This window comes from Protomyctophum bolini, assembly GCF_963924005.1.
Source record: "Protomyctophum bolini genome assembly, chromosome: 4".
Taxonomy (NCBI): domain Eukaryota; kingdom Metazoa; phylum Chordata; class Actinopteri; order Myctophiformes; family Myctophidae; genus Protomyctophum; species Protomyctophum bolini.
Window position 1 is genome coordinate 52,348,688 of NC_137865.1, and position 11,147 is coordinate 52,359,834.

The following is an 11,147-nucleotide window of genomic DNA, read 5'->3' on the forward strand; positions in this document are numbered from 1 at the left end:
AAATCATAAATCATATCAAAACGTGATGTGATTGGTTGGTTCAGTAATTTAACGAATTACTTCCAAGACAGCGAAAACAAAGCTTAACAATATTGCAATACAACAAACATGATTGTATTCCTTTTAAACAACTTAATTAATGTTTTTAATAAAATGATAGTATTCCTTTTAAACAACTTAATTAATGTTTTTAATAAAATGATAGTATTCCTTTTAAACAACTTAATTAATGTTTTTAATAAAATGATAGTATTCCTTTTAAACAACTTAATTCATGTTTTTCAAACCATTCCCGTTTTAAAAACATTTAAATGTCTTTTAAATCAACTAAATTAGTAAAGTCAACATTTTTGAACCTCTCCAAGGAACAGCAATGTCCGTGTTAACCCGCCTATGTGACTATGTATGTGACTATGAGTACCAGTAGGGGCAAAAGTGGCACTGTTGTGCCAGAAACAGAGAGAGAGAAATAGTGCTGCACTGTTCCGTGTGTGAGTCCGTGTGGGGTCAGTGTGTGTGTGTGTGTGTGTGTGTGTGTGTGTGTGTGTGTGTGTGTGTGTGTGTGTGTGGTACCGTAGTCACCTGTGGGTCAGTGTGTGTGTGTGTGTGTGTGTGTGTTGTACAGTGGTCACCTGTGGGTCAGTGGCGTTGAGCTCAGGGTTGATGTCCTGGAAGCTCCTGACCTCAGGCAGGCCGAGGGTTCGCCTGACCTCGCTGTAGCCGGACAGACCGAAGTCCCGCCCCCTCTGGACGGTCAGCGCCACCAGGTCAGAGCGCGAGAACCGCAGTGGACCGTACATGTAGTCTGGAGGGAGTAGAACCGACAACCTTAATGGCTGGGGCGATGCAATCAGACATCACTGTTTACATCTGAACGCTGGGCGCTTTGGACTAAAACAGCAACTTTTGAGTATTTTTCGGGGGGAAAAAGCAACAAAGAAACGACAATCAGTGGATCCTTATGGGAGGCGCGCGCATTGTTCCTCACGATGGGAAGAACGTAGGCGCTGTCTAGCAGCCTGGGGGCGCTGTCTAGCAGCCATTGTGGGTAGTGTAGTGTAGTGTGGTATCGTATGGTGTGGTGCATTGTGGGTAGTGTAGTGTAGTGTGGTATCGTATGGTGTGGTGCATTGTGGGTAGTGTAGTGTAGTGTGGTATCGTATGGTGTGGTGCATTGTGGGTAGTGTAGTGTGGTATCGTAGGGTGTGGTGCATTGTGGGTAGTGTAGTGTAGTGTGGTATCGTATGGTGTGGTGCATTGTGGGTAGTGTAGTGTAGTGTAGTGTGATATCGTAGGGTGTGGTGCATTGTGGGTAGTGTAGTGTGGTATCGTATGGTGTGGTGCATTGTGGGTAGTGTAGTGTAGTGTAGTGTGATATCGTATGGTGTGGTGCATTGTGGGTAGTGTAGTGTGGTATGGTATGGTGTGGTGCATTGTGGGTAGTGTAGTGTGGTATCGTATGGTGCGGTGCATTGTGGGTAGTGTAGTGTAGTGTGGTATCGTATGGTGTGGTGCATTGTGGGTAGTGTAGTGTAGTGTGGTATCGTATGGTGTGGTGCATTGTGGGTAGTGTAGTGTAGTGTGGTATCGTATGGGGTGGTGCATTGTGGGTAGTGTAGTGTAGTGTGGTATCGCATGGTGTGGTGCATTGTGGGTAGTGTAGTGTAGTGTGGTATCGTAGGGTGTGGTGCATTGTGGGTAGTGTAGTGTGGTATCGTATGGTGTGGTGCATTGTGGGTAGTGTAGTGTGGTATCTTATGGTGTGGTGCATTGTGGGTAGTGTAGTGTGGTATCGTATGGTGTGGTGCATTGTGGGTAGTGTAGTGTGGTATCTTATGGTGTGGTGCATTGTGGGTAGTGTAGTGTGGTATCTTATGGTGTGGTGCATTGTGGGTAGTGTAGTGTAGTGTGGTATGGTATGGTGTGGTGCATTGTGGGTAGTGTAGTGTGGTATCGTATGGTGTGGTGCATTGTGGGTAGTGTAGTGTAGTGTGGTATCGTAGGGTGTGGTGCATTGTGGGTAGTGTAGTGTAGTGTGGTATCGTATGGTGTGGTGCATTGTGGGTAGTGTAGTGTAGTGTGGTATCGTATGGTGTGGTGCATTGTGGGTAGTGTAGTGTAGTGTGGTATCGTATGGTGTGGTGCATTGTGGGTAGTGTAGTGTAGTGTGGTATCGTAGGGTGTGGTGCATTGTGGGTAGTGTAGTGTGGTATCTTATGGTGTGGTGCATTGTGGGTAGTGTAGTGTAGTGTGGTATGGTATGGTGTGGTGCATTGTGGGTAGTGTAGTGTAGTGTGGTATCGCATGGTGTGGTGCATTGTGGGTAGTGTAGTGTAGTGGGGTATCGTATGGTGTGGTGCATTGTGGGTAGTGTAGTGTAGTGTGGTATGGTATGGTGTGGTGCATTGTGGGTAGTGTAGTGTAGTGTGGTATCGTATGGTGTGGTGCATTGTGGGTAGTGTAGTGTGATAATAAATACCTCTGAGGTCCTCCACCACCACGTTGTCTTCTCTCTCACTGATCTGTGATGTCATCCCCAGGATGAGGTCATCGATGTCCTGAGATGACCTCACGTTGGGGCTCTGTTGAAGCACAGTGATTGACAGGTCAGTGATTGACAGGTCAGTGATTGACAGGTCAGTGTTGAAGCACAGTGATTGACAGGTCAGTGATTGACAGCACAGTGATTGACAGGTCAGTGTTGAAGCACAGTGATTGACAGGTCAGTGTTGAAGCACAGTGATTGACAGGTCAGTGTTGAAGCACAGTGATTGACAGGTCAGTGTTGAAGCACAGTGATTGACAGGTCAGTGTTGAAGCACAGTGATTGACAGGTCAGTGTTGAAGCACAGTGATTGACAGGTTAGGGTTGAAGCACAGTGATTGACAGGTCAGTGATTGACAGGTCAGTGATTGACAGAACAGCGGTGGGTTGGTCCGACTCCGCCCATGTCTAACCCTGTCCCAAACCGCACACCAAACAACGTTTTCTGGCTAATGCCGGGCTAATGTCAGAATTACATCTTACTTAGCCTGGCGTCTATGTAGCCTAGATAGTTAGCCTAGCGACCACAGGGCGGGGCCGTAGCCTAGCTAGAGCACCCTGTAACAGCTGCTGGGTCATGTTAGCATAGCATAGCATAGCATAGTAGTATTAGTTGTGTGGTGGAGTGTAGAGAATAAACGTACGTGACGTTTCCAGAAGCTGTTACAGAGTCTCAGAGCAGGAGAAACACTTCCATCCACGTTCTCCATGTTCACCATGTTCCTGAAGTGACACGTCCTGTTTCTACACACACACACACACACACACACACACACACACACACACACACACACACACACACAGTGTGTTTAGAGGAAGGTACAGTGATGGAATCAAACGAATGAAAGTGAATTAAATCAAGGTTAATTTATTATCATAAGAGTAGCGGTACGTCTTCCTGCAGCACATCTATAAACAATGACCACTCAGACATACATTATCCTTACATAAAACATTACTGTTAGGTAGTCGTCCAGAATGAAGCAGAACAACATGCGGTACCTCATGTACTGTCTAGCATGTTATGTAGACAGCACTAGAATTGCATTGTATATAGTCATAGCACGCCATAGTACATATGTATAGCATAGTAGTATATATGTATAGTTTATACGTATAAGTTTCATTATATAGATATTCCACTGTTACTTTCTTAGCTTACGCATGTTTCATGATGAATGTTTTTATGTGATGTATTCCCATGCTTTTGTTCTTGCTTAATGTAAGTCGCTCTGGATTAAGAGCGTCTGCTAAATGCCTAAATTGTAAATTGTATGTAGACTCCGGGTGGAGCCATGGACAGAACAACATGCAGTACCTCATGTAGACTCCGGGTGGAGCCATGGACAGAACAACATGCAGTACCTCATGTAGACTCCGGGTGGAGCCATGGACAGAACAACATGCAGTACCTCATGTAGACTCCAGGTGGAGCCATGGACAGAACAACATGCAGTACCTCATGTAGACTCCGGGTGGAGCCATGGACATCCCAAAACGGAACGCAGCCACCTGGAACTCTGGAGAGATGCCTGGATCCACAAACTTCTGATACCCTGAAACCACCAGAACAAACTTCTGATACCCTGAAACCACCAGAACAAACTTCTGATACCCTGAAACCACCAGAACAAACTTCTGATACCCTGAAACCACCAGAACAAACTTCTGATACCCTGAAACCACCAGAACAAACTTCTGATACCCTGAAACCACCAGAACAAACTTCTGATACCCTGAAACCATCAGAACAAACTTCTGATACCCTGAAACCATCAGAACAAACTTCTGATACCCTGAAACCACCAGAACAAACTTCTGATACCCTGAAACCACCAGAACAAACTTATGATACCCTGAAACCATCAGAACAAACTTATGATACCCTGAAACCATCAGAACAAATAGGTACTAGGCTGGGACGACACAGATACAATATTAACAATGCCAAAAAGACAACCACAAGATTGGTGCAACATTTCATGGCGCACGGCATTGAAGCTCTAAAATGCGCTGGACTTCAACACAATCCTAACTGGACAGTAGGACAAAGACGTTTTAATGAAAAACAGTGGATTAAGAACCTCAACACGGATTTTCCTGGAGGCTTAAACATGCCTAAAATCAGATCTTGAACACTACAAAACTTAAACTCAGGATTAAACTGGAGAAATCTAAAAGTGATTGGATCAGACTTCCTTCGGATACATGGCGAATGCATTTATTCCTTGCATTGTGCCTACACATGTTGTACAACATGTGTAGGCACAGTGCACTGAAGTCTTTTAATTCCCCACTCCGTCTGAAAACAACTAAGTGATGATCTTGTTTCAACGTACTGATGACATCATCACGTACTTAGGACATCATCACGTCACTCTGTTAGAGGCAAAACCACACTGCAATTTTACCAGGATTGCATCTTTCTAGTTAATCCGTATTCCTATGTTAAGGCCTGAAAATCCCCCCCCCCCCCCCCCCCCCCCCCCCCCCCCCCCCCCCCCCCCCCCCCCCCCCCCCTCCCGCACGCACGCAAGAATGAACGCACGCACGAACGCACACACACACATCCACTGTGGTGGTCCACACCCCACCACGCCCACATTAACATCCCTGCTGTACTTATGAGGCTTACAGTAACAGGTTGAGTAACAAAGGAAACGACTCAAAGCGACAACACAGAGCAAACACATCAACCAACATGCTTATGACCTATTGACCTTACAGTAAGGTCTTAACCCATTTTGGGCGGTATACCCCTTTTGGTGTTAGCAATATGTTATGCGTTAGCTATTGAAAAATAGCAGATCTACAAGCTCATAGCGCGCTACGAGCTTGTAGGTCTGCTATTTTTGAAAAATCAAAGAACCACTGACATAGAACCATAGCTTTTTCAGAAAACTGTCAGGATGTAGAAGACATTTATAGAATCTGATCTCAGGTCAAAATGGGTTAATCTGACAATGTGGCCAATGTTTGCCCAGTGGTCTGGGGAACCCCTAGGGGGTCCCTGCACCGGGTACCCTCTAGGGGTCCCCTAGGGGGTCCCTGGCCCGGGGACCCTCTATAGGGGTCCCCTGGGGGGTCCCTGGTCCCTGGCCCGGGGACCCTCTAGGGGTCCCCTAGGGGGTCCCTGGTCCCTGCACCGGGTACCCTCTAGGGGTCCTCTAGGGGGTCCCTGGTCCCTGGCCCGGGGACCCTCTATAGGGGTCCCCTGGGGGGTCCTGGGCCACAGGTTGAGAAGCAGTGCTGTAGTGACTCATGTTTCTGCTGACTGGACGCATTTATAAGCTCTTCTAAACCACACCCCTTTACACACACACACACACACACACACACACACACACACACACACACACACACACGTGTTCCTCACCTGGGTATGGAGGCAGCTGCTTGTTGCCCAGGTAACCAGGCAGCCACTCATAGAGGGCGATATTCTAATGAAAACACAGACAACCATTAGAGAGACCTGTGTGTGTGTGTGTGTGTGTGTGCGTGTGCGTGTGCATGTGCGTGTGCGTGTGCGCGTGTGTGTGTGTGTGTGTGCGTGCGCGTGCGCGTGTGCGTGTGCGCGTGCGCGTGCGTGTGTGTGTGTGTGTGTTGATTAATTTGAGTTACTCTTGTGTTTTTTCTCCAAGAGAGACTTTAAGAGGTTGAAGTCTTTAAGCACTTTGATATTGTCTGTTTAAAGCCACAGTAGTTATGTGTGTGTGTGTGTGTGTGTGTGTGTGTGTGTGTGTGTGTGTGTGTGTGTAGTTATGGCTCCACATTGTTTAACAAACTCCTCCATTATGACTGGTATTAGTGGTCAGCAGGCCATAGAGCACAGGAGCTAATAGACCACACCCTCTGCTTGATTTACTGCTGTTTCCAACATGACAGCTATGTAACAAAACACACACACACTAGTGACACACAATGTAATTTACAGCTAAACGTTGCTCTCAATTATTATTTTTAAACATTTGAGCGGGAAATAGACGAAGCAGGACCCGAAAATGGATTCTATTTGATCAACTCACTTCCTTGTTTTCCGCTGGCCAGACGAAGCCAGCGTGAACTTACAGTATGGAATACTTTTTTTGTTGTGTTTTGGGTCAATGTATTGATTTATGTAATATTCAGCAACTACAGACTAAAGAAGAATCCCGATCTCAATTCTTTATAATAATAATAATAATAATAATAATAATAGTCTAGATTAGAATGAAGGGCTGCTATCGTGCAGCCTCCAGCTTTTCACCAGAGGAGAAAAAACATGCATGCACGTGAGGTGTTTGCGTGCGTGCGTGCGTGCGTGCGTGCGTGCGTGCGTGCGTGCGTGCGTGCGTGCGTGCGTGCGTACCTGGAACGTTGCCACCACATGCTTCCTCGCGTTTTGGAAGAGCTTCTGGTCCGACCAATCAGGATGCTCCATCTGGAGCCGCGCGGCCACGAAGTTATGGAAGCGAAACCACATGATCCCTACGGCCGCCGTGAACACGTTCTCATTGGCCCAGGAGTTACCCAGCTCTGTAACATAGAGCAATCTGATTGGCCCAGGAGTTACCCAGCTCTGTAAAATAGTGCAATCTGATTGGCCCAGGAGTTACCCAGCTCTGTAAAATAGTGCAATCTGATTGGCCCAGGAGTTACCCAGCTCTGTAAAATAGTGCAATCTGATTGGCCCAGGAGTTACCCAGCTCTGTAAAATAGAGCAATCTGATTGGCCCAGGAGTTACCCAGCTCTGTAAAATAGTGCAATCTGATTGGCCCAGGAGTTACCCAGCTCTGTAAAATAGAGCAATCTGATTGGCCCAGGAGTTACCCAGCTCTGTAAAATAGTGCAATCTGATTGGCCCAGGAGTTACCCAGCTCTGTAAAATAGTGCAATCTGATTGGCCCAGGAGTTACCCAGCTCTGTAAAATAGTGCAATCTGATTGGCCCAGGAGTTACCCAGCTCTGTAAAATAGAGCAATCTGATTGGCCCAGGAGTTACCCAGCTCTGTAAAATAGTGCAATCTGATTGGCCCAGGAGTTACCCAGCTCTGTAAAATAGTGCAATCTGATTGGCCCAGGAGTTACCCAGCTCTGTAAAATAGTGCAATCTGATTGGCCCAGGAGTTACCCAGCTCTGTAAAATAGAGCAATCTGATTGGCCCAGGAGTTACCCAGCTCTGTAAAATAGTGCAATCTGATTGGCCCAGGAGTTACCCAGCTCTGTAAAATAGAGCAATCTGATTGGCCCAGGAGTTACCCAGCTCTGTAAAATAGTGCAATCTGATTGGCCCAGGAGTTACCCAGCTCTGTAAAATAGTGCAATCTGATTGGCCCAGGAGTTACCCAGCTCTGTAAAATAGTGCAATCTGATTGGCCCAGGAGTTACCCAGCTCTGTAAAATAGAGCAATCTGATTGGCCCAGGAGTTACCCAGCTCTGTAAAATAGTGCAATCTGATTGGCCCAGGAGTTACCCAGCTCTGTAAAATAGTGCAATCTGATTGGCCCAGGAGTTACCCAGCTCTGTAAAATAGTGCAATCTGATTGGCCCAGGAGTTACCCAGCTCTGTAAAATAGAGCAATCTGATTGGCCCAGGAGTTACCCAGCTCTGTAAAATAGTGCAATCTGATTGGCCCAGGAGTTACCCAGCTCTGTAAAATAGTGCAATCTGATTGGCCCAGGAGTTACCCAGCTCTGTAACATAGAAGAATCTGATTGGCCCAGGAGTTACCCAGCTCTGTAACATAGAAGAATCTGATTGGCCCAGGAGTTACCCAGCTCTGTAACATAGAGCAATCTGATTGGCCCAGGAGTTACCCAGCTCTGTAACATAGAGCAATCTGATTGGCCCAGGAGTTACCCAGCTCTGTAATATAGAGCAATCTGATTGGCTACTCCATCCTACCCACCCATCCTACGATGGTGTATACATGTGTGACTGTCATCAAATCAACACGGACTAAAGCTAAGATCACAATTAATTTAAATTAATTATTATATTCAGGACTAAAGCTAAGATCACAATTAATTTAAATTAATTATTATATTCAGGACTAAAGCTAAGATCACAATTAATTTAAATGAATTATTCTACTCAGGACTAAAGCTAGAGCTAGAGACAGAGAGTAGCCTTCCTCCCGCAGTTTCACTTTGCACCATGTGCACGTGCACATCATGCACGTGCACATCATGCACGTGCACATCATGCACGTGCAGCATAGCAGCAGGCCAGGTGATAATGGAGGGGTGTGTAATCTATTAGCTCCGTTACTCTATGGCCTGCTGACCACTAATACGAGTCATAATGGAGGAGTTTGTCAAACAGCACGGCTGACAAAGGCAGCAGCTCTACACAGCCTACAGGTAATAACAGCCTGTGCTGCCACAGCCTGGGTGATGGCAGGGGGAGGGTGTAGCGGTGGTTAAACAGCCTGGGTGAAGGCAGGGGGAGGGTGTAGCACCCTGGGTAATACTGGTGGGAGGGTGTTAGCGGTGGTCAGTGTGTGGTCAGCCTCTACACAACACACAGTCATACATACGTCAATGTGCAGAGAGTGATTACTAGCGCTCAGAGAGTCACTTTCAAACACCTGGCTGGGAAGAATGGAGAGCTCATTGAAAATGAACTATATGCGTTTTATCGCTCCCCGTTTGCAAGGCTCTTTAGAATGAATAACTGGACAGCCCAGTAGAGGGGTCCCAGTAGAGGGGTCTAGGGGTCCCAGTAGAGGGGTCCCAGTAGAGGGGTCTAGGGGTCCCAGTAGAGGGGTCCCAGTAGAGGGGTCTAGGGGTCCCAGTAGAGGGGTCCCAGTAGAGGGGTCCCAGTAGAGGGGTCCCAGTAGAGGGGTCTAGGGGTCCCAGTAGAGGGGTCCCAGTAGAGGGGTCTAGGGGTCCCAGTAGAGGGGTCCCAGTAGAGGGGTCTAGGGGTCCCAGTAGAGGGGTCCCAGTAGAGGGGTCCCAGTAGAGGGGTCTAGGGGTCCCAGTAGAGGGGTCCCAGTAGAGGGGTCCCCAGTAGAGGGGTCTAGGGGTCCCAGTAGAGGGGTCCCAGTAGAGGGGTCTAGGGGTCCCAGTAGAGGGGTCTAGGGGTCCCAGTAGAGGGGTCCAGTAGAGGGGTCCCAGTAGAGGGGTCTAGGGGTCCCAGTAGAGGGGTCCCAGTAGAGGGGTCCCAGTAGAGGGGTCCCAGTAGAGGGGTCTAGGGGTCCCAGTAGAGGGGTCCCATTAGAGGGGTCTAGGGGTCCCTGTAGAGGGGTCCCCAGTAGAGGGGTCTAGGGGTCCCAGTAGAGGGGTCCCCAGTAGAGGGGTCCCAGTAGAGGGGTCTAGGGGTCCCAGTAGAGGGGTCCCAGTAGAGGGGTCCCAGTAGAGGGGTCTAGGGGTCCCAGTAGAGGGGTCCCCAGTAGAGGGGTCTAGGGGTCCCAGTAGAGGGGTCCCAGTAGAGGGGTCTAGGGGTCCCAGTAGAGGGGTCTAGGGGTCCCAGTAGAGGGGTCTAGGGGTCCCAGTAGAGGGGTCCCAGTAGAGGGGTCCCAGTAGAGGGGTCTAGGGGTCCCAGTAGAGGGGTCTAGGGGTCCCAGTAGAGGGGTCCCAGTAGAGGGGTCCCAGTAGAGGGGTCTAGGGGTCCCAGTAGAGGGGTCCCAGTAGAGGGGTCTAGGGGTCCCAGTAGAGGGGTCCCAGTAGAGGGGTCCCAGTAGAGGGGTCCCAGTAGAGGGGTCCCCAGTAGAGGGGTCCCAGTTAGGGTTTAATATTTTCCCAGATTTGTCTCATTTTAATTCCCGGGAATTTGCGGACCTTTTCCCGGGCTCCCGCGGGAATTCCCGTCAGAAAAAAAACAAAAGAGAAGGGGAAAAAAGTGCCCACCAAAATGCATTTATATGTATAGATACTTCATATGTTCAATAGAATTGATATTTTTTGGTTGAAAACGTTTTATTTGAACGAAATATGAACATATAGCCTGCAATAAAATAATGTTATAGGCCTACTACGCTATTCAGAAAACGTGACACTTAAGGAGTTTGCACTAATGTGACTGTCGAAGCACGGGGGGGGGGGGGGGGGGGGATAAACGACCTCACGTCTTTCTTTCACATTTAGCTATAGGTCTTTCACCCTTTGAGCAGTGGTGCTGGGTCCCCTTCTCCACTGCAGATAATTTGATCATCCCGCTTTGTACTTTATGAAAAGTCCGATTGGGTGTTAAAATAGCCAGCACGGCCAGTGCGCAGCACAGCACACTGATGATTAGTGATTATTAGAGAGAGAGAGAGAGAGAGAGAGAGAGGGGCTGCGTGCTGGTGGTTACTATATAAAACAAATTGTAGCCTATACTCATCTTTGTTTGTGTTCCGTTTCACGTTATTGCTGACTGCTGAGTGACGCACACATGCAGGCAAAAGCCAAAAGGGGTTTAGAAGTGATAATGTCCATCACGGGGAAAGGATCCTCCTCGCTCCGTCGGTAAAACCCTCCTTTTCATACTCTATGGGTAAAACACACTTCTCAGTTCTCACAGAGACTGATTAGGCTAAATGATTGACAAGTGCAGCAGCTTTGTCAATATTTTGTTTTTGCCAACGGCTGATTCGGTCTGGTTATTAGCCAGGCTAGCAGCTTTGGGAGCGTGCCT

General features: G+C 48.0%; 1 protein-coding gene across 1 annotated transcript in view; it reads right to left on the reverse strand.

Moving 5' to 3' along the window:
• Positions 1-11,147, reverse strand: part of duox (dual oxidase) — a gene marked incomplete at its 3' end in the record, with an annotated part of 45,645 nt that overhangs the window by 29,331 nt on the left and 5,167 nt on the right. Inside the window, exons 6-11 of the mRNA XM_080760865.1 lie at positions 6,894-7,060; positions 5,922-5,985; positions 4,005-4,101; positions 3,190-3,289; positions 2,480-2,582; positions 633-805 (exon numbers count right to left, since the gene is read on the reverse strand). Of these exons, the coding sequence (XP_080616991.1) occupies positions 633-805; positions 2,480-2,582; positions 3,190-3,289; positions 4,005-4,101; positions 5,922-5,985; positions 6,894-7,060 (704 nt within the window). The remainder of the gene's footprint in view (positions 1-632; positions 806-2,479; positions 2,583-3,189; positions 3,290-4,004; positions 4,102-5,921; positions 5,986-6,893; positions 7,061-11,147) is intronic.